The 24,264-nt window shown below is 44.0% G+C and overlaps 1 protein-coding gene across 1 annotated transcript in view; it reads left to right on the top strand.

The window, feature by feature from the left end:
• The window catches only part of mapk8ip3 (mitogen-activated protein kinase 8 interacting protein 3), a 179,866-nt gene extending 155,602 nt beyond the window's left edge, over nucleotides 1-24,264 (top strand). Inside the window, exons 30-34 of the mRNA XM_043711093.1 lie at nucleotides 805-918; nucleotides 8,940-8,978; nucleotides 16,620-16,802; nucleotides 18,908-19,051; nucleotides 21,092-24,264. Of these exons, the coding sequence (XP_043567028.1) occupies nucleotides 805-918; nucleotides 8,940-8,978; nucleotides 16,620-16,802; nucleotides 18,908-19,051; nucleotides 21,092-21,207 (596 nt within the window). The 3' untranslated portion in view covers nucleotides 21,208-24,264. The remainder of the gene's footprint in view (nucleotides 1-804; nucleotides 919-8,939; nucleotides 8,979-16,619; nucleotides 16,803-18,907; nucleotides 19,052-21,091) is intronic.

The following is a 24,264-nucleotide window of genomic DNA, read 5'->3' as shown; positions in this document are numbered from 1 at the left end:
TCAGCACTGCCTTCCTAACCTGCAATCTTCTTCCCGACCTCTCCGCCCCCACCCCCGTCTGACCTATCACCCTCACCTTGCCCTCTTTCCACCTATCACATTTCCGACACCCTTTCCCCAAGTCCCTCCTCCCTACCTTTTATCTTAGCCTGCTGGACAAACTTTCCTCATTCCTGAAGAAGGGCTTATGCCCGAAACGTCGATTCTCCTGTTCCCTGGATGCTGCCTGACCTCCTGCGCTTTTCCAGCAACACATTTTCAGAAAGGAAGTTTACTGTCCGTTACCCAGTCTGACCTATGTGTGACTCCAGACCCACAGCAACATGGTTGATTCTTAACCCCTTATAGAGGTTTATGAAATCATGAGGGGCATAGATAGGGTAAATAGACAAGGTCTTTTCCCGAGGGTAGAGGAGTCCAGAACTAGAGGGCATAGGTTTAAGGTGAGAGGGTAAAGATTTAAAAGGGACCTAAGGGGCAACTTTTCCATGCAGAGGGTCATGCATGTATGGAATAAGCTGCCAAAGGAAATGGTGGAGGCTGGTACAATTACAACATTTAAAAGGCATCTGGATAGGTGTATGAATTGGAAGAGTTTAGAGAGATATGGGCCAGGTGCTGGCAAATGGGACTAGATTAGGTTAGGATCTCTGATTGGCATGGCTGAGTTGGACCAAATGGTCAGTTTCTATGCTGTAGATCTCTATAATGATCCTCTGTCTTGTGTACTCTTATGAGCTGGTACATCTCATGCCACTCTTTATATCTTTGATTAATTCTGGAATCTCTTGCTTTGATTGGCAGGTACCGGCAAATTGGGATTCTCTTTTGTGCGAATCACAGCTTTGCTAATTGGTGGAAACCGCCTTTGGGTGGGGACAGGAAATGGAGTGGTTATCTCTATCCCATTGACAGAAAGTAAGTGAACAAAGTTTGGCCAGGTTAATAATGGGTCTTTACTGTTTGACATGAATAACTCAGTCTATAAATAACTTGGTACACTAGACCATTACCACAAAAAAACGGACACCAGTGAATCTTGGTGATGATCTTTGTTGTGTGGACATTTTGATCAGAGATTGAAATATATAGAAGCTAATTTATTTGCTATTGCCGAATGAGTCTAAAAAAAGTTTAAATATTCAAGAGAACACATCCTTTGACTGCATGAATTTGTAATTTTATATTTATGGGAAATTGTTTAATGCTACACTTGCGTGCTGTACTCATTATCACACACTGAGCCCCGAGATTGTGCTTCCAATAGGTTTGATAATTGAAAGTCTAAATTCTGCTATTAAATATTAGAGCCCTTTGTGACAAAATCACAGCCCATAACGTATCTTCTGCCACACCCGAGACTGTTAATATAGTTTTTACAAATAATTGTTGGGATGGGTGTTTATATGAGGATGGTCTAAAAGTGCAGCAACATTTACTGACTTATTCAGCAACTAGATATCCAGAGGTGATAAAAAAAACAAATGCAGGGACCTAATGAGGAAAAGGTAATGCTGTTGTCATATACAAATTACCAATTAAATATAGACTGTAAAATTTGCATAACATTTAGTGCTTCTCTGATGAAATTCAAAAACCAAATGGAATGAATATGGCTATTAGCTATTAACAGAGAGCTGCAGCATGTGGAGAAAATCATACTTCAAGTTTGGTCAATGGAAGCTAATCTAACATTGGAATTAAATCTCATCCAGTGATATGTGACTGAATAATTTCACCCGATGAGTTATTTCAGCTTCTGAATATTTACTTGTTATACAAACTCACAAATACAAATGCAGGCTAGGTCACCTGCACATCTTACACATTGGTAATTGTAAGGTGAGGGCAGGGTGTGCACAGGGGGTTTGAGGAAACCTTTTGCTCCCAGAGGGTGGTGGGAATCTGGGATGCACTGCCTGGGAGGCTGGTACAGGGGAAAAAACCTCCCAAACGTATAAAAAGGACATGGATGAGTGCATGTAATATTCAGGGCAATGGGCCAAGTGCTGGAAAGTTGGCTTCATGTAGATAGATCAGCACAGACTTGATGGGCTGAGGTACCTTCTCAGTGCTGTATCACTCAATGATGTTCAGTAATGCAGGGTTCTCTTGAGCTGGAATCTTCTGAAGCCGGACTTCCCCAAGTTGGTAAGCGCAAAACTGTTTCTTCTTGTAAGAAGCCAGAAGTGGGAACTGGTAATAGCACAGGGAATGCAACTGGAACTTGAAAATGATGGAACCGACTATATCGCTCTCCTTCGTGTGAAGATGCTGATATAGCGACAGTGTCGCTGGACTAATAATTCAGAGGCCTAGACCGTTTCCCCAGGGTCAAGTGTTCAATCCCATTTTAGAAACGGGAGAAACTTAGATTCAGTAAAAGAAAAATATTGAATATGAAGCTAGTCTCAGTGATGGTGACTGTGAGAACTGTCGTCGATTGTCAATAATGCCCCATTCATGCCCATTAACAAGTGAAATCTGCCATCCTTAACTGCTGTCTCCGACATGGGACTGCAGACCCAGAATAATGTCACTGACTGTTAATTGCCCTCTGAAGTGACTTAGCAAGCCACTCAGTTCAAGGGTAGCTAGGGATGGGGATCAACTCTGTCCTTACATCAACACACCCCTTTCGTGAATGAATAAAAGACAATGTGAATTAAGGATTGAGAAGTGGAGGGCAGTTGGAGAACGAGGATGAATTGAAGTGGGTTAATTTCAGCATCAAACCAGATATAGGAGGAAAAGCAAGAAAAGGGGACAAAAGATTGGATTAGAAGAGAGAGTATGAGAACTAGGAGCAGGAGTGTAGGCCATCTGGACCTTTGAGGAGAAAGTGAGGACTGCAGATGGTAGAGATCAGAGTCGAGAGTGGGGAGCTAGAAAAGCACAGCAGGTCAAGCAACATCCGGGGAGCAGGAGAATCGACATTTTCGGGTATAAGCCCTTCATCAGGAATGAGGCTTGTGGGCCAGGGGGTGGAGAGATAAATGGGAGAGGGGTGGGGCGTGGGATAAGGTAGCTGAGTGTGTGATAGGTAGACGGAGGTGGGGGTAATGGTGATAGGTCAGAGAGGAGGGTGAAGCAGATAGGTGGGAAGGAAGATGGACAGATAGGAGGGGAGTCGAATTTGTCGGGATGGGGATGGGGATGGGGATGGGATGGACTGGGGTGGGGGTGGGTGGGTATGTTGGTTGGTGCGGCTGTCCCGGAAATGTTAGGTGTCCTGTCTCCCCGATGCAGAGGAATCCATCAGAGAAACAAAGCCTTCCACATCCATCTTTAAAAACATCTCTCCCCTCACTTCCATCAAAGTCCCCAAAGGAGCCTTCCACATCCATCAGAGAGCAGCCTCATAGTTTAGGAACCCTATGCCGCCTGGTTCTACCTTCCGGCCCAGATTCACCAGTGTGACTGCCCTGGCTAACCTGTCGTCATGGCCTGCTGCTGCCCCACCGAGCTCATCTCCACATACCTTGATACTGTCCTATTCCCCCTTGTCCAGGAACTCCCCACATATGTTGGGGACACCACCCATGTCCTCTACCTCCTCCAAGACTTTCATTTCAATGGCCCCCAATGCCTCATCTTCACCATGGACATCCAGTCCCTATACACCTCCATCTGCGATGACCAAGGCCTCCAAGCCTTCTGTTTCTTCCTCTCCCGCCACTCCCACCAGTACCCTTCCACTGACACACTCATTTGTTTGGCTGGACTGGTCCTCACCCTCAATAATTTCGTCTTTGAATCCTCCCACTTCCTCCAGAGGAAAGGGGTAGAGCTGTGGGTACCCACATGGGCCCCAGCTATGCCTGTCTCTTTGTCGGTTACGTGGAACAGTCCATTTTCTGCAGTTACACCAGCGCCATCCCCCACCTTTTTCCTCCGCTACATTGCTGACTGTATCAGCGCCACCTCGTGCTTCCATGAGGAGGTTAAACAGTTCATCAACTTCACCAACACATTCCACCTTGACCTTACGTTCACTTGGACCATCTCAGTGTAATCATTGGGCAGTAAAAGCTGACGCAATGGCACCGACATTGAGTTTTAAAAAAAGTGGGCGGCACGGTGGCACAGTGGTTAGCACTGTTGCCTCGCAGCACCAGAGACCCGGGTTCAATTCCCGCCTCAGGCGACTGACTGTGTGGAGTTTGCATGTTCTCCCCGTTCATCAACTTCACCAACACATTCCACCTCGACCTTACGTTCACTTGGACCATCTCAGACACCTCTCTCCCCTTTCTGGACCTTTCCATCTCCATCAACGGTGGTCGACTCAACATGGACATCTATAAACCCACCAACTCCCACAGCTACTTAGACTACACCTCCTCCCACTCTGCCTCCAGGAGGACCAGTTCCACCAGAGAACACACCAGATGGCCTCCTTCAAAGACTGCAATTTCCCCTCCCACATGGTCGATGATGCTCTCCAGCACATTTCATCCACTTCGCGCACCTCTGCCCTCAATCCCCACCCCACCAAACGTAGCAAGGACAGAACACCCCTGGTCCTTACCTTCCACCCACCCATCGCATCATCCTCCGCCATTTCCGCTACCTACAAACGGACCCCACCACCCGAGAGATATTTCCCTCCCCTCCCCATCCGCTTTCCATAAAGTCCATTCCCTCCGCGACTCTCGTCAGGTCCATGCCCCCCCCCAACTCACCCTCCTGTCCTGGCATCTTCCCCTGCCACTGCAGGAATTGCAAAACCTGTGCCCACACCACCCCCCTCACCTCTGTCCAAGGCCCCAAAGGAGCCTTCCACATCCATCAAAGCTTCACCTGCACTTCCATATGTCATTGCTCCTGATGTGGTTTCCTCTACACTGGGGAAACAGGACACTTAGTTGCAGAGTGATTCAGAGAACATCTCCGGGACGCCCGCACCAATCAACCCCACCGCCCGGTGGCCAAGCACATCAACTCCCCCTCCCACTCCGCCAAAGACATGCTGGTCCTCCGTGGCCGCTCCCTAACCACCCGACGCCTGGAGGAAGAACTCATCTTTCGCCTCAGGGCCCTCTAACCTCAGGGCATCGATGTGGATTTTACCAGTTTCCTCATTTCCCCTCCCCCCCCCCATCTTATCCCAGTTCCAACCTTCCAACTCTGCACCGCCCTCATGACCTGTCCCACCTGTCCATCTATCTTCCCACCTATCCGCTCCACCCTCCCCTCTGACCTATCACCTTTACCCCCACCTCCATCCACCTATTGCACTCTCAGCTACCTTCCTCCCCCAGGCCCACCCTTCCCATTTATCTCTCCATCCCCAAGGCTCCCAGCCTCATTCCTGATGAAGGACTCTTGCCTGAAACGTCGATTCTCCTGCTCCTCGGATGCTGCCTGACCTGCTGTGCTTTTCCAGCCCCACACTCTTGACACTGGGGGGTCCTTTGAGCCTGCTCCAGCATTCCATAAGATCATGGCTGATCTTTTTGTGGCCTCCGCTCCACTTATCCATTAATTTCTTTATTGTTTAAAAAAAGTCTATCTTAGCTTTAAAAGCATTTACTTAAGTAGCGTCAACTACTTCACTGGGACAGAGAGAACAAGAAACAACACAAAAGTGTAAAACACATTTCAAGTTTGCTCTATTAAAAATCTCCAACATCAACCTAAGAAGATGTGACACCATATGCTTTGAACCAGAGGGGTAATTAGGCAGTTATTGACACGTTCATGTTACATTTCATTATCTGCCAAGTTTCAGCTCCTGTGCCACATTTAATGGATAATTAACATACATATACAGTACCTGCATTAAACTCTCATACAGAAACTGTATGAGACTCTCCGGGCAGTTAACAATGATGTTTTTTGTGAAATTAGCTGCAAAATCAGCCCACAGTTGGTATCTGTCATTGATGGAGTATCTCTTCCTTCGCCAATTCATGTAAAAACAGAGGTGTAGGCTTTACAGCCCATCGAGTCTCCCTGATTTTTAATACAATCACATTGGTCGAACACTCCAATGTCTTCTACCCATCCCATCAATCACCCTATACACCATCGATAATCTGAAAACTATCGATCACGTCCTTAAACACATTCAAAGATTAGGATTCCACTCTGTTCTGTGGTGAAAAGTTCCAAAGGCTGATAACCCTCTGAGTAAAAAATAAAAAAAAATCTTTTCTCTTATACCTAAATGGCTTATTTTAGCCTCTAGTTCTCGACTCCCCCAACCATGGGAAACATCTCGCCTACATCTACCCTGTCTATCCCTTGAATTATTTTCTAAGTTTTTGAGATCACCTCTCATGCTTAGAAACTCTTGAGAATACAGGCCTGTTTTACCCAACCTCTCTCCATAGAACAGTCCTGCCAACGCAGGAACAACTCTAGTGAACCTTCATTGTACTCCCTCCATGATGGTGTCTTTTCTGAGTAAAGGAGACCAAAACTGCACTCCAGGTGCAGTCCAACCAAGCTCCTATACAATTGAAGCATGTCTTCACTGCTCCTCTTCTGATTAAAGACTAATATGCCATTAGGTTTTGTAATAGATTGCAACACCAGCACCTACTAAGATAGTTGCTATTATTTCCTTATCAATATTGGATCCATCAGTTGTACATTACACTGAGACCAGGGTAACTGATTCAGTCAGGTATCCTTAATCTCTCAAATCAGCCTTTTTTTGAATAAAATACTATTTACAGCAATTATATTAGTTCATATTTAGCTATACCTATTCAGAATCATTGTTCATCTTTTAACAACTAGCATGTACTAATATCCCTTTGGTGAATTGAGATTTTAAAGCAGCTTTTCAGCAAAAAATATGAAGTTTGAGCCATGTTGATTAGTTAATGCAACTTGCAAATGCATGCGTCTGTGTGTGTGTGTATTTGCAGGCTTTGTGAACATGTGTATTTTACATTTAGTGATTTGCACATGTGATGTGCAGCAGTTGTAATGAAGCCTTACAACGTCTGAAACGTTAACAGCTTGCAGTACCCACTTTGGTTGTGACTGGCGTGTTTGATGGGCGGTTCTTCGAATCCCATCATCTTATTGAAATGGAGAGGATATTTCTGAGTGACAGGTTGACAGTGGATTTGTTCAAAGTATGGCTCAGTCTGGATAAAATGGGAAGAATGTATCATTCATTTGTCAAGAATTCTTTTGTTTGTTCCCTACCAGCACCAGAAGGCTGATTGTCGAGTGTGTTGTAGTTGGTCAATGGTGAAACCATCTTAGATCAGTGATATTAATTAAAGGTGGTGAGGCAACATTAATGAATAGTTAAATATTCAGGCTAAATGTGCAGATATTCAGTGCTTTCTTTAAATAAAAGTATAAGAATTACATTTAACAGAAATCTTGAGAACTATAATGTCAATTGACAATACAAGAGGGGTAGGGTTAAATATTCTGTGGTATATTCTGTGGAAAGATGAGTGCTTTGGAGCAGAGGGTGTCTGTAATGAAAGAGCAGAGCCCTGTAATATCACTGGCATCCAATATCAGATACAACATAACAGGCAAATAAATCTTCACCTTCTGATTTAAAAGGCTGTTATTTTCAGAATGTACAGGGATTACACAGTCTTAAGGTCAGTTGGAGAGATGAAACAGAATGGAACAAAATCTGATCAAAATGGTTCAGCTGACGTGTAAACCATTAATGAGGATTGAACAATTCATGAAAATCATCTTAACTCGAGCTTCAATGTATTTGTTGGTGTCTGTTATTCTGTCTAATGAGCGCAATCCTATGAAACCTTAATACTGACTAGTCCGCTAAATTCTGTGATAGCTCTTTGAATTCTATGGACAATTTGCACATCAAAGACCATAATTACTGCAGTTTTATTGGAACCTGGAATTTTTTTTTCCTGAATGGATCTATAAACACAGGTGTATCATGAGGTTTTAACAAACCAGAGGTGAAGGTGGTAAGGATGGAGATCTGTAGAGTTCACTTCGTGGTTCAAATTAAAATTCAGACGAGGAGCAGCCTTTTAAAATTAGAAGCTCATAACATTATATTAACCATGAAGAATAGCATCTTCATTTGGAATTAGACAGGAAGTGTTGGGATCTAGTTTTGTGATGGTGTACTAGAATTGTATGTCTGCATTAATATTTGGAATGTAAGAGAATGGAATGGAAATGTGTGCTTTTACCAAGTTTGCTTTGTTCACAGACTTGACTATGCTTTGTAATAAGTTTTGTTTAAGCCTTTTCTCTTGCTAGTTTCTCCCTTGTTTTCTCTTCGCCTCTTCCTCTCCTGAAGGTCTTCACTCTTTCCTCATGTTTGGAACTGGCCACTCTTTGGCATGTGACCAAGTTGATGTGTGAGGGTCTAAAAGGCACATGCCAGTAGGCAACTGTTCTGCAGGGTGGGAAGGGAGATCACAGACAAGTCTGATCCTGACTTGGAGAAACAGGAACATATGCTGACATCCTGCAGGGGCCTCCGGGTGGTGATCATGACTGTAAACCTCAGCTGTTTACCCTTCTTTCTCCCAAAGGTTCAGAATAGCCCAGAGATCTCTGTATCGTGTGGTACCTGACCAGGTAACTGAAATTCACTGGGTTATGTTGGACAGATTTGTATCTTTTTAATAAACTTCCAAAGTTACAGTTGAGGCCATATGACAGTTAAGACCATGAGACCAAAGTGACAGTTAAGACCATTCGTCCATTGTCTCTGGTCCAGTGATCTAAGTGATAGCTGTGACCGAAAAATACATCTCAGCGACAGGTTATTTAAGGAGCATGTATTTATTTGGAATGTGTGTGATGCAGAGTAAAGTTTGCAATCAGTGTGCCCGTCTTTTTCAGTTTCAACCTTTATTCCTTTGGCTTTGCCATCAATGGTCCTGCATTGACTGCCCCCTAACCTTCCTCTCCTCCCTTTCCTCTCTCTGAATCTTTTTTTTTCTCTCCTGCCTTCCCTCCTCCAGCTGTAGTTTTGCACCGAGGTCAACTGCTGGGGTTCAGGGGTAAGTTAAAATTCAAGAGCTGATTGCTTTGTTTTGGCTATAAATCATTTTCTCCATCACATCTGACACATCCTGCTTGCTTTTCATTTGTCAAATTGTGGATTGTGCACTCATTTTTTTGTGACGTGTTCTTCATACAAAACCAAACATCTTGTGTTGTTATTTTTAACCATGTGGCAGGGGATGGTGGAAAATCGTAGCCTTTCTTGCTCACAATTTAAATGTGAAATTAAATTTTGTTGTGTCTTCTGGCTAACGTGGAAAAGGTGAGCCAATTCTTTTTTAGGAAAATGTTTCCGGCAAATCCAACCAGTCGCAGCCTGAGGCTTGTTTTGATTCATGTCGTATTATTGATCCCAATACCAACTTCCAAAGGTTTCAATTGAAATGAAATCAGTCAAGCATCAGGAAGTGGTCTTTCAGTTCATTGTGATCTATTTAGCATTGGAAGTTACAACGCTGTTGTAGTTACTCATGACATTGAGTATCATGCAAAATAGAGAAGACAGTCAGATTAGCCAAACACCAGACTCTGTTTAATATCGCTAAGAGATTCAGTACACATTTTTCTCAGTGACAGCCAAGTAGAATGTTACAGTTTTGGCCAGAGGATTCCAGTCGCATCTGAGAAGAGTGAACATGTTGTAATGTGCACTTTCCCCAGTCATACAAAGGGGAATGGCCTAGTGGTATTCACACTTGACTGTTAATCCAGAGATCCAGGTTACGTTCTGGGGACCTGGGTTCAAATCCCACCATAGCAGATAGTAGAATTTGAATTTAATAAAAATCTGGAATTAAGGGTCTTATGATGAACATAAAACTGTGGCCGATTATCAGGAAAATCCCATGTGTTCACGAATGTCCGCTAGGAAAGAAGCTACCATGTGGTCTGGTCAAACTGTGACTCCAGACCCACAGCAATGTGACTGACCCATAACTGGTCTCCAGGCAATTAAGGATAAGCAGGGAATGCTGGCCTAGCCAGTGATGCCTGCATCCTCTGAATAATAAAGATAACGATGGCTCCGAGTCTGTTATGGTGTGGAGAGCATCTGTTTCCCTACCAGTGGATGGGAATTCTGGCATGACTGACGTTTGAATTCACTGCCCTTTTATTTCTGTGTTTCTCGAGGCTCCTGTGCTCCTGGTTAGGCAGACGTTCTCTGTCTAGGTGAGTGGAAGCGGTGATGTGACCTGGACACCCCAGTGCACCACCAGTAACCAGTTCAGAGTAGCACCAGTAGCAGCCGTGAAGTAAAGTCATTGGCTTTGAGCTGTTTCTGTGAATTGAAGGGAGCAACTGGTTTCAAGAAGAAGCCATAACTAAAGCCCTTTTCATCCTCTTGACTTGGCTGGATGCCCCTTCATGACTGAATAGGAGTAGAGTCATGGAGATGTACAGCACGGAAACAGACCCTTTGCTCCAACTCATCCATGTAGACCAGATATCCTAAATTAATCTAGCCCCACTTACCTGCACTTGGCCCATATCCCTCTAAACCCTTCCTAATCATATACCCATCCAGATGCCTTTGAAATGTTGTAATTGTACCAGCCTCCACTACTTCCTCTTAAACCTCCTCCCACCCCAATGCAATAAAGACAGAGTCCCCATTGTCCTCACCTACCACCCCACCAGTCTCTGCATCCAACGCATCATCCTCATATACTTCTGCCAACTCCAAACAGACCCCACCATCAAGAGCACCTTGCCCTCCCCACCCCTCTCAGCCTTCCACAAGCACCGTTCCCTCCGGCAGTCTCTGGTTCACGCCACTCCTGCCACCGAACCCCCAGGTACATTCCCCTGCAGCTAGAAAAGATGCAAAACCCTTCTCACCTCCATTCAGGGCCACAAACAGTCCTTCCAGGTGAGACAGAGGTTCACCTGCCCCTCTTCCAACTTACTTCACTGCATTAGGTGCTCCCACTGTGGTCTTCTCTTCATCGGGGAGACTGAATGTAAACTTAGGGTATGGCTCACTGAGCATCACAGCCAGGTCCACAGGGACCCGACCGGACCTCCCCATCACCGCCCATTTCAATTCCACCGACCACTCCTTTTCCGACATGACCATCCTTGGCCTCCTCCGTTGCCAAAACAAACCATAGCTCCTACTGGAGGAACAGCATCTTATCTTCCACCTGGGCACCCTCCAGCCCGGAGGACTCTACGTTGAGTTCTCCAATTTCAAATAACCTCCCTCCACATCCCCCAACTCCCTTCCCCACCAGTCCCCCTCCCTTCCACTGCTCCCTGCCACCAACTGGATTTATTCCTTTCATTGACCAACCAGGACGTACCCTCTACTTGTCTTCACCTATCCCCAATTCACCATTCTGCCCCCGCCACCCCATTTATCTGCAGCTCCCCCCACACACCCTCCGTCTTGAAGAAGGGTTAGACCCAAAATGTCAACTTCTGCACCTCTTGATGCTGCCTGGCTTGTTGTCTTCTTCCAGCCTTCTGCCTGTCCACTTTGGATTCCAGCATCTCCAGTTTTTTTTGTTTCCACCACTTCCTCTGGGAGCGCATTCCATAGACACACCACCCTCTGCGTGAAAAAGTTGCCCCTTAAGTCCCTTTTAAATCTTTCCCCTCTCGCCCTAATCCAATGCCCTCTGGTTTTGGACTCCCCTACCTTGGGGAAAAGACCTTAGCTATTCATTATACCCATGCCCCTCATGATTTTACAAACCTCTATAAGGTCACCCCTCAGCCTCTGACGCTCCAAGGAAAACAGCCCCAGCCTGTTTAGCCTCTCCCTTTAGCTCAGATCCTCCAACCCTGGCAACATTCTTGTAAATCTTTTCTGAACCCTTTCAAGTTCAACAACATCCTTCCGATGGAAAGGAGACCAGAGTATCCTGTAGAATCTCTCTCGCTTTAATTCAGTCGCTTTGCCCAGGTCCTGTTTTTCATTTTCCTGTCCAGGTGAAGTTGTTAGTAATTCGGACAGCCTTTCCCCACCGAATGAGTAATAGAGCTGAACTATGGGATATGCTTTTACTATGTTACTATTTCTTAAAAGAAAACAGCAAGGGCCTCCATATTTGTCCTGTCAGGTCATTGCAGGCTAGCACTAGCTACAATGATTTTGCATTTATACATTGCCTATGCCATAGTGAAATGCGCTCGGGACAAAGAGGGTTGTCCAACAGATGTGAGCGTAAACCGCATCAGGAATTATTAGGGACAGTGACCAAGTGTTTGCTCAAAGATGTACATAGTAGGTACCTCTTAAAGCTGTAGAGAGTTGGAGAGATTTATGAAGGGAATTCCAATATTCTGGGTCTATTCCAGATAGCAAAACAGATGCCAGTGGTTGAGAACAAAAGGTGAAAATTGGAGGAAAACAGAGAGCTTATCTGACTAGAGAAAGGTTTGTTTTTAATTCACTGATGGGACACTTGTGACCTTGGCTGTGCCAGCATTTATTACCCAACCTGGTTGGCTTTGAGATGGTGGTGAGCTGCACTGTAGACCCACAATGCCATAGGGAAGGAATTCCAGGTAACAGAAGACAGGGGAGGTCCAGGAGTGATTTTAAAAACAAATATGGGAATTTTAAAGTTAAGGTATTTCTGGGACGGGCATGGGAATGACTGATGAACTGCACCTGCTATGGATTTGGTTGAGCTAATGTGCCTGTCATGAGAGAGGCTGGCCAAGGGAGCATTGGAATAGTTTTAGAAATACTGAAGGCATGGATGAGGGCTTCAGCAGCTGATAAGCTGAAGCAGGACTGGAGTCCGACCCATGTTACAGAGGTTGAAGTAGGCAGTCGTAGTAAGAAGTGAAAATGGGGTTGGAAGCTCACCTCCTTCTGCCTCCAGGAAAGAGGGATGGTATGAGTGGCTATGGAATGCAGTTGTGTCGGGAACCAAATGTTGTGGTTTCAGTCTGTCCAATGTACAATTGAAGAGGATCTCTGCACCCCCCCATCCCCCACTCATAGTAATGGGTCTGGGCAGGAGTGTGACAGTAGAAGGATTGTGAGGAATGGTGGTGGTGTCTGAGAGTAACATATTATTAACGGGCATGTGGAACCTGGTGTGGTTTTGAACAGTGTTGCCGACTGATACCATATGATGTGAGAAAAGGAAGGAGCCAAGGAATATACACCCTCTTTCTTGCTGAGTGAAGTAGGATTTGGTTCATTGCAGTTAAAACAGTTTCCATTGTGTAGAGAGACCTGCAGGTCGGTTAACATGGTTGTACATAGTGCATTGAGTGGTAGTTTTGTTAAACCATGTGGGGCTTGAACTTCTCCCTGTGTCTCATTCTCTATGCCGAGTTCCTGAGTTTAACCAAGTGTTTCTGGGTAAAGTAGTACAATAGAGGAGGAGAGCTTCTCTTGAGGGTGAACATCAGTCCGTGATGATGTGTTGTTTGTAGGCCCAACAGCAATACGGGAAGAGGCTTGTAAACAGTTCCCCTCACTGCCTTGATGGATAAAGGTCCAGATAGATTGGCAGGAGGAATACCTGGGAAGCAACGATTATGATAGTAAAATGTTAATGAATGGATGGTTTAGGGCATTAACTCATTGAAGCAGAAATCTAGTCCATGCCATTGAGCTCCTACAGCAGAAATATTGCATTCCTCATCCTGAAGCTTAATGACTGTCTAGCCTTTATCAGTGTACTGACACATCTTTCAACACAACTCACAAAGGTGCAGTTTGCAGCCTTTTCTTTAACAATACTAATAAATCTATCATTAGTGTTAGCATTGAGCAGTCGTGAAATCTGATTTTAGACCTCTGTTTCTCATGAATATATCGGAACTATTTAATAGATTTTAGCTTAAGAAGGAAATCTTGGAATTTTGTGATGTGAGATTCTTTTCCCGCTATAATCTCTGGGAAACGCTTCCTTTGCATGAGAAAACTTTCAATCCAAGATCTTCCTGTGACCTTTTCCCTTCGATCACTCAGTTTTTCAGAGAGTTTTGCTTTTGCTTAACAACCCCCTCCAGAATGTCAGTGAGGTAACTTTATCTAACCAGCAGCTATATCTCCTAACTCTGCACAGATTTGTTATTGCCTTTTGATTTTATCTTTCTCTGTGGACAGAATATCCTCTCAGTGAGGCAGTGCAATCAGCCCAGGGTTAGAGGGTTGTGGGTTAATTGAGCCCATAATCTGTATTTGACCCCTCAATCTTTGGAAGGGGTCACTTACTGATATGCTCTCTAATGTGGAACAAAGAGGAGAGCTACTTTGTCATTTGTGCTGTACTTGTTTTTAAGACATTAGGCCAAGGTTCCATCTTACCCCGATTTGCAGAAAACTGAGGAACTCTGTTGTCAAAAAAGAAACTGTATTTGAAAGGCCACAACAGAACAGTTGTATTTGGACATGCGTGTGGTCTTCAGCAGTGGCCAGGGTAACCCACAATTCCCTGTACACTGGCTGATGTCATATATATTGGTGTTGGGTTTGGCTCCTGGGTGAAAGGGATGAACTCCTGCCTACATTCTAGTCTGGTCAGACACTTGGAAAAGTTCTTTATGTCGCAGGAGGGCGTAGGTTTACATTTAGCAGTTCCAGCACGCTGCCTCCTCTCAGGGCAATGTTTCTCACGTTGTATAACACTGGGAGAAGGGGCAGAGAGGGGTGGTATGGGGTAAAGGCCAGAGTTGAGGGAGCAAGCAGACTTGCTAGCCTTTTACACTGCACAAACTCTGCTGGTGCTGGCTGAGGAGGACTTCATAGTTCTAGTGTTAACTGCATTTTATGTACTTTTTAAGATTGGATAGTGTTTTCAAAAAGGAGCATCTCCAAACTTCAGGAAGCAATTGGATCGTTTAAGGCTTTCTATCACGTGCTGAAGTGCAGTTTTGTGAAGCAGATGGATTGTGCAGGTTTTCTATAGATATCCAGGCTCCCTCATTGATCCTGCGAAGATACAACAGCATTGAGGATGGATAGTGTTTGTCTTTTCTTTGATCAAAGACGTTGGCAGAAATATTTACCTGATACCATCACTGCCTCCATGTCCCACCACTCCCTCCTAGGAACAATTAACAATGTTCAGGCAGTTGTATCTCTCAGACTCCCTTAACAAGTGCCAAGGGTAAAGGAGATTTGAGAACCCAGTGTCCTTGTAAAGTTTGGGGATGTTTCCTCAGCTGACTGCATGCAGTGCTGAATAAGGAGTGATAGCTGTTTTGAAGTTGCTGTACTCTGGGGATTTTCTGCCATCTGTTTGCATGTTGCATGTTTAGTGTGTGAGCTGTGCTGTTTTAGATAACTGTGTTTAACATTACAGTGAAACCTGTATATCGCAATGTTCTTGAGAAAATTTATTGAGTCAGTTATAGAAGATAGTTACCAATAATTTACATCTGATATTTTCCTGGTCATGCATCTCTTTGTTTACTTATTTCATTTAACATAATTTTACTGATATGGATTAAATTAATGAACTTTCTTCCATCAAACATGTCTGTTATAACCAAATCTGATTCTACCCTAGTTTACCCTAGTTCCACTCTTCCTGTACTCTGAGTAGCAAACATTTGCACCAACTCTTCCCTGCCCATTAACAAAATTTCCACCCACATTGCTACAATTCCTCCTATCCTCATGTCTGAATTTTTTTTTTAATAAGCATTTTGTCAGACACCTTATCAAACTCCTTCTGAAAACTTACTCTATCCACTATTTTTGCAATGAACTGTCCAGCCAGTGGAGGGGATGGTCGGTGAGTTTGGTTGGTTGGACGGCTGGTTTGTGATGCAGAGTGACACCAACATCGTGGGTTTGATTCCCGCACAGGCTGAGGTAACCATGAAGGACCCTCCCTTCTCAGTCTCTCCCTTCGCCTGAGGTATGGTGACCCTCCAGGTTATACAACCCCCAGTCATCCCTGTGATGAGAGAGTAGTCCTATGGTCCACTGAAAATACAAGTCGTTAGACTAACGAGTTACCCAGTTTATCCTACAGTCCATTCTTGAACAATTATGACGAATTGGCTGCTCCCTAAAGTGCAGTCTCCAGTTTAAGGAGAATTGTAAAATTACAGATTATTGTTTACAGCTCTATTGACTCCTTAGGCAGCACCTTCCCAATTCATGACCCCACTGCCTAGAAGGACAAGGGCAACAGATATATGGGAACATAACCACATGCAAGTTCCCCGCCAGGCCAGTCACCGTCTTGACTTGGAGATGTATCACTATTCCTTCACTGTTGCTGGGTCAAAATCCTGGAATTCCCTTCCTAAGGGCATTGTGGATCTACCTACAGCACATGGACTGCAGCGGTTCAGGAAGGCAGCTCGCCCCCACTTTCTCAAGGGGCAACTAGGGACGGGTAATAAATGCTGGGCACAGCCAGCGACTCCCACATCTGAATGAATTAAAACAAAACCACTGCTGCAGATCGTCTTTTTTTGACATGCCCTTTATGTTTGTGAAATAGTTGCTGGATTTTTTGGAATTCTAAGTTTGAAATGGAGCACATAGTCAACATTCAAGTGAACTGGTGACCGGGCACACTGTGAGTTTAGTGGCTTATATTTTAATAGCAGAGGTACAAAGACAGGTTACATTGTACTGCGGGCCTGTTGCGTTCTCCACTTGGCAAAAACTAGCTCCTGACTTGGTCTTCCTGTTGTCATTTCTGCAGCCAATAAGACCTCACCAACTGGCAGTGAAGGAAACCGTCCTGGCGGAGTGATTCGTGTGTACGCAGACGAGAGCAGTGACAAAGCCTCCATTGGCAGCTTCATCCCATATTGTTCCATGGCTCAAGCTCAGCTCTGTTTCCATGGACATCGGGACGCAGTCAAATTCTTTGCGTCTGTGCCAGGTAAAGCACCTTGACCAAGGGACCTTTCCTTTTCTACAGTCCTTGTGCATAAAGGCCAGTATCTGAGTTCAGCAGGTAATAGGGAAGGTGTTTGGAATGTTGGTTGGTCTTTATTCCAAAGGGAATGGCTTGTGGAGGTTTTGCTAAAACGACACAAGACATTAGTCAGACCTGAGCTGGAATACTGAACTGTTTTGGGTCCCTAAAGCTACTGGCTTTGGAGGCAATCCAGAGAAGGCTCGATCAGTACATACCAGGTATGAAGGGAATGTCTCTTAACATGAGGTTTAGTATATTGGGCCTGTACCCATTGGAATAAGAATGAGAAATGACCTTATAGAAACGTTCAAGATTCTTGGGGGATTTGAGAGGGAAGATGCAGAAAGGTTGTTTCCCTTTGTGGGAGAGTCTGGAACCAGAGGGTACAATCTCCGAGTAAGGGGTTACCCTAAGGTAGAGATGAGGAGGAATTTCTCCTCCTGAGGATCATAAATCTGTGGCATTCTTTATCACAGAGGACTGTTGAAGCTTGGTCACCTAAATATAGTCAAGGCTGAGATAAATGTTTTCTTTGAGTAAGGGAATGAAGAAATATGAGGGAAAGGCAGGAAAGCAGATTGTCAGAACAGCCATGATCATAATGAATGGCAGAGCAGGCTTGATGGGCTGAATAGCCTGTTTCTGTTCCTAAATGTTATGGTTTTATGGTCTTTACATCGTGATGGCCACCGCTTGAAACATCCACAATTTAATTTTTTTTTTTAAGTACACTGTCCTTTTGTTTTCCGTTCCCACAGGAAAGCTGAGCTCATTAATGCACTGCGTGACAGATAATGTTCTGAAATTTTGCACCTCACTCCCCCAGCCAAATGCTCTCCCAGTCTCGGATGGGTGACTCAGGGGCCTATCCCTTTGCTAATTATCCTGCCTTGTGAACTTAGAATAAGATCCTCAAAGTTGGGTAGACGGGAGGCTGGTGATGTGCCCGCTTCTCATCTCCCTGAACATTAAAAGCAAACCCAGGAATTCAGCTTCACCATTTCTGACCTGGCAGACATTGGGTTGGTAATTTTCTCTTTCTGGAGTTATTGTGAAGGGTTTATAAGCAGGTGAGTTTGCTCTGGGAAGGATCCAGTTTCTCCACTGCTGACTGTTGGACAGGAAGATCCATGGGTGACCTTCGACTCACTAGTGATGAAGGTCTTTAACTAGTTAATTAGTGGCCACTTAAGGACCTTAACTTGCCATCTCCTCAAACACTCCTCGGTAGGCGAGAATGGTCACTAGTTTTCAGACTTGTCGGTGGTATGGTAGTGTTTGTCAGTGGTTAGCCCTACTGCCTCACAATGTCAGGGACCCAGGTTCAAATCCTGCCTCTGGTAACTGTCTATGTAGAGTTTGCACATTCTTCCCCTGTGTGTGTGGGTCTCCTCCAAGTGCTCCAGTTTCCTCCCACAGTCTTAGGGCTGTGCAGTTTAGGTGGTTTGGCCCTGGGAAATTGCTCAGTGTCCAGCAATGTGCAGGCTAGGTGGGTTGACTATGGTAAAGTGGACTTACGGGAATAGGGTGGGATGCACCTCGGAGGGTCAGTGCAGACTCGTTGGGCCAGATGGCCTCTGTCTGCACTGTAGGGATTCTCTGATTCATGGCAAATTTGCCTGGATTTGAGGTGCAAAGCTGTGAGCTCAGGAAGCCAATTCCCTGTCCTTGCCCCTGACTATCCTCCCACAGTGAATCAGACCCTGTGATAGGTCAATTTCTGAACTCCGGTTTCCTTTCCATCACCCTTGGAGTCAGCCTTGACCGGTGGATTTTGGGATCCAGTCTTCGGTGACGTGGTATCCAAGTACTGGAGAGGATGGGATTCCTGCTCCTCATCCTCCTCCTTGGCTTTTAATGAGCTGATTGATGGGTCATCCAGCCAGTCCCCCTGCTGCTGAGGGGCTTGAGGGGAGAGCCGGTCGCTACCTAACGCACTTCCTCCTCTGGCGCAAAACCAATATGGGAAAATTCTGAACCACCTGTGACTGATACTAAAAGAAGCAAGTTATTGTGTATGTATTTGAGGGTTGTACATTCAGTGCTGTTTGTGTCTTTGCTCATAGGTAATGTTCTGGCAACATTGAATGGCAGCGTGTTGGACAGTCCCACAGAGAATCCAGGACCAACAGCCCCTGAGCAAGAAGAGAGAAAGCTGCAACCTGTCTTAGTGCTCAGCGGAGGAGAGGGCTACATTGACTTCAGGATCGGTAAGCCAAACCTGACTGCTTAGAGAATCTCCACTTCTCCATTTGTTCTAACCCTCCTGCTAACTCCTCCTCTCATCCACATGATTCTGTCCATTTGGTTTTACTTACTCACCCTACACTGACCAGCTGCTCACTTTCTCCTGCCAACCTACACAGTTTTTTAACCTTGGTATGCCATCGTGCACATAACCCGTGCTAACCCTCATCTTCTCTCCTACTTCAATTCGATGGAAACCTTTAACACTTCACTCTTTTATTAAGCATGGATCTAATTGGTTCTGATATAAATGCTATGGCTGCAAGAGCAGGTCAGAGACTAGCAATACTGCAGTGAGTAACTCACCTCCTGACTCCCCAAAGCCTGTCCACCATCTACAGGGCTCACAAGCGAGAGTGTGATGGAGTACTCCCCACTTGCCTGATGATCAACAAACCCCAGCAACACCCCAGAAGTTCCACACCATCCAGGATAAAGCAGCTCACTTGATTGGCACCACAGCCACAAGCATCCATTCCCTCCACGGCCAACACTCAGTAGCAGCAGTATGTACTATCTACAAATGCATGCAGAAATTGAATTGAATTAGCTTTGTTGTCACATGTACTCAAATAAGTACAGTGAAAAGATTATAGCTTGCCACTTGGAGCACCATCCTTGGTACAATCCGTAGTAACAGAATAGAGGAATGAAGGAAAACCAGTTACATTACAGCTGTCACAATATAACCATAGGTCAGAAAAAACAAGCAGCAAAGTTAAAAAGACAGTCTCACCAAGGCTCCTCAGCACTTTTCAAATCCCCTACCTTGAAGGGGAAGGGCAGCATGTACATAGAAACACAGTCTCCAAGATCCTTTCCAAGCCACTCACCATTCTGAATTGGAAGTATATCGCCATTCCTTCACTGTCGCTGGGTCAAACTCTCCCTGAGGGCATTGTGGGTCAATTCACAAGACATGGACTGCAGCGCTTACCTCTACCTTCTTAAGGAGCAACCTGTCCCATGAGTGCATTTAAAAAAATGCTACAAATGGCTATTAATAATGTCATCTTGGGATATGTGTATCAAATTTCTATCCATACTGTTTAAACACAGGTTAACTCAAAATTTGCAAACCATTATAATTTGTACTTCAGGAATATCTTGTAGACTTGATATCAACATGAGAACGCCTTGTTGATAGAGCTGCAAGCTGGAAAGAAAGTATATTCTTCAGGTCTATAATGCAAGTCCTTTTATTATGGTTATCTTTAAAATAATGTGCAATTTGCACTTGTACTGTGTGGTAGAGGGAAATGTATTGGAGACATTTTGCAATTGTCACAGTGTGATTGACAGTACTGTGGAACTGAGTTTCCAATGAGCAGAAGTGCAGGTTAGTTGCATTAATACCCTTCTATTGTTGAGCACATATATCTAAACCTCACGCCTACAATGTCTTACAAACTCCATATTACTATTTCTCATTGAGATTTAGTAAATTTGGTTTAAATGACACTAGCTTTCATTTGACTTGGAATTGGTCAAATCATGTTCAGACTTAATACTCTCTCATTGAGGTTTAACGCTTTACAAATCTACCTTTGTCCCCTGTGTGCTCCAGCTGTTGCCCACAGCCTCCCCAATGGCAACACAGTGCTCAGTGGTTAGCACTGCTACCTCATAGCACAAGGGACCCAGGTTCAATTCCAGCCTTGGCGACACTCTGTACAGAATTTGCACATTTTCCCTGTATTTGCGTGGGTTTCCTCTACGTGCTCCAGTTTTCTCCCACAGTCCAGAGAGGTGTGCGAATTACATGCTAAATTGTCCATCATGTCCAGAGGTGTATAGACTATGTGGATTAGCCATGGGAAATGCAGGGTTACAGGGATAGGGTAGGGGGTGGGTCTGGGTGGGATGTTCTTGGAGGGTCGGTGTGGACTCAGTGGGCTGAATGACCTGCTTCCACGCTGTAGGGATTCTATGATTATCCCCTTCTGTTTCCTCTTTATTCTTTATGTTTTAGAGTTTCACTCAGTTGCTCTCTTTCTGTATAGGTGATGGTGAGGATGATGAGACAGAGGAAAGCTTGCCAGATGGAATAAGACCGGCTCTCTCCAAGGCAGAACGAAGTCACATTATCGTCTGGCAGGTGTCCTATGTTCCTGAATGAGATGTTGCTACCACAAAACTTATCACTAAATGCCTGCACTTCATCTGTATGTACATATATACCCTGCATTGTACCTGTCCGTGTAGGAAGCCTCTCAAAATCTATAAATCCTGTGGCATTTCCATCGTGTCCCCACTTTGGATTGGTCATTTGTTGAAAGTCCATCACCTTTTGAATTCAATTTAAAACAAAGCGATATGAGAAAATCCTTGGGAATAGCTAACGCTGGGATATTTGTTTTGGAGACTGAACCCCTATTTACATTTAACCAAGTTAGTTGCTGTTCCAAGCACATGTCTATATAATTAACCTGTTCTTAAAATTTTGAACTGACTTGAAAGATGTGACTGTAATGCATACCAGGTGCTGGAGGAGGTAATTTCACAAGGCAACTTTTCCAATCTGTTCAAATACACATCTTTTAAAAGTTTAATTCTGTTTCTAAATAGGATTTAATTTCTTTCTTTCAATTTATCAAACTTTACACCATCCCCTCCCCCCACCAATGTTTTATTAAAAGTTCACTCCCAATAATGTTCATCATTAAGTAATCACCTGGAGCAGTTACTCCATCAGTTGAGTTTTTCACGAGGTTCTGTCATTGCAATGAAATCCAAAGGACAGGTGATGTAAGAGAGCTAGAAGGAATGGATAGGTTTTCGGAAACATCATTATGGGTCCCATAATATGGAGTGATAGAGATGCAAAGGCTGAGAATTGATGTCCAAGGATGATGATGATGTTCCATGATGCCCCCAAGTCAGTTTTTAAGTCACTTTGATGATAGATTGGAATGATTACAGCACATTGGAACCCCCTCATTTTTAACTACCCACCTGTTTACTTTGAAGGCAGCACCATTGAGAATGTTATTTCTCCTTCAAGATGGGCTTCCACACACCGCTCTGAGAAATGAATGTCGACCACTGTTCATTGTAGCTGTCAGCGTTCTAGTTGACACTCGTCTGGGTTTGGTGGAACCTGCTATTATCTGTGTCGTTTTGTAACTGTAACTGACCCCAGAGATAGGAAACTAGGGAATATCAATGGGAATGTATTCATTTCAGAATGTCATTGGGTTCTGCAAAACTTCTGGAGCAAAATGAGAGGGTTTTAAAGATGGCAGTCACTTTCAATTAACCATTTTAATCAGTTTTTTCATAGAATATACATCTCTTTGTATTTTAAGTAGTTATATTTTGGGTTATATTTTGGGAACAAAAGAATTAGTCTTGGAGATCTATGGTGGCAATGCAATACGATGAAGGACTTGGGCACATGATGTACAATTTTCTGGAAGAGTATCTTGGCTGGATAGATCTATGGATAGGTAGCTGTAGATTGTATGCAAGATTGTAGCAAGTTATCTCAAGGACACCTTGGCCCCTGGCCTATTGGGTGGAAACTGTAGAAAGATGTTTCAGTATTCATCAGCAACCCATATCAGCTACATTTTCACCATGTCACAGAAATATTCATGATGTACATTCATGGTGTTCCAGTATTGAATCATTGAGTGAGAGACCATATGCTTTGAAGTTTGTTTTAACTTGCTCCCAGTTATCCGTTAAAAAAGTAAAAGTGTCTTGAGAAAAAGAAGAGCAAATCTTAAAAGGGATCTAGTTAGCGCAGACTGGCAATGATTACACACTGTGGCTCATACTAAAGTATTCAGTATTACCTCCTAGGTTATCCACAAGCAGTCTCTACTACTCTTGTGGACCAGTAGTTTTAATATATACAGTATCTAGTTTTGGATACAAAAAATCTTTAGTATAGGTCTTGTCATCTTTCTCAAATTAAATAAATTGAAGACCATATTAAAGTGCAAACTGAGAACTGTTTGTTAATGAGGAAGAAAAGGGATTTGAGGAAATAAATGGCATTTTCTTCTCCCTGTTCACAACCTTAAGTGATGAGTTAGATGGTATGACACCGAGGGAGGAAGCAAAGGAACAGAATTGGAGCAGGTGATTGTTGGCTGGTGTGCTGGTGGTACCAGTGGAGAAGATTACATTCTTCCTTCCTTGAGCAAAGGACAGCACAGTGGAAAAGTTCAGGAGATGACTTGGAGCAAGTTTGAAAAACAAAACATTGAACTGTGTTATTCAAAACGGACTATCAGTTCCTGTCTGAGCCATATGCTAAGAATACGCATAAGAACTGAGAGACTTCTCTGACCAGCAGACATCTTCAGTGGGTATAGATAGGAAAACTGAGCATGGATTTACAGAGATTCTCTTTTAATTTGACCATGTACATATCCTGGAATACATGTTATAAATGTTGTTAGTGAATTCAAAACCTTTACAGTCAGTAATTCTTCAGTATAGATATCTACATTCATATAACACACCACCCTCAAAGTATTCCACGCCTGCACCTTTCTTCCTTGATGTATTGCAGGTCATTTTGACCAAGGGGCAGGAAGAAAGCTGATAGGTTCAGTCAGTTTCATTATTCTGACCAAGATGTAAATTAAGAGTGAGTAAATTTTGAATGGAGCTGGCTGTCAGGTTTGGAAATGGAGCTCAGAGGGGAAACAAAATCCTGGTAGTGACTGGAGATAATGTGGTAGCAGTTCTTCAGAGGAAATCTGCGACCAACGCAAGACATTATAATCAACATTGATTTGGAAATCATCAGGGATCTGCTTTTATCCTCTGGCTACATGAATGCATTATGTTTGTAATTTATACTTGGCTCCCCTGTTGAGTAGATCATTTTTCAGGGTCCACAAAGTAGATTTATGAATCTTCTGGGCGTCCAGAATATGTCCTCTGTCAGTAGAAATTTGAGGTTTTTCTCATGTCATGTAAAGTATCTCTTGTGTATTACAGACTCGGGAGCGAGAGATCCTGCAGTGTAAACTCTGTTGCTTCACAGCAGAGTACTGTACAAAAAGCTGCCTGGTGTATAATGAAAAGGTCGGGTTGGGTGTACAGAGAGGGTTGGCTTGTGTAAGGATATGTTCTGAGCTATTTTCCCTGTGCATTGTAATTAACTTAATTAACATGTAATTGTTCCATATGTAATAAACCTATTCCCATCATAAAA

The sequence above is a fragment of the Chiloscyllium plagiosum genome, chromosome 21, assembly GCF_004010195.1.
Source record: "Chiloscyllium plagiosum isolate BGI_BamShark_2017 chromosome 21, ASM401019v2, whole genome shotgun sequence".
NCBI lineage: Eukaryota > Metazoa > Chordata > Chondrichthyes > Orectolobiformes > Hemiscylliidae > Chiloscyllium > Chiloscyllium plagiosum.
Note: the sequence above shows the minus strand (reverse complement) of the source record. Positions and strands in the feature narration are given on the sequence as shown.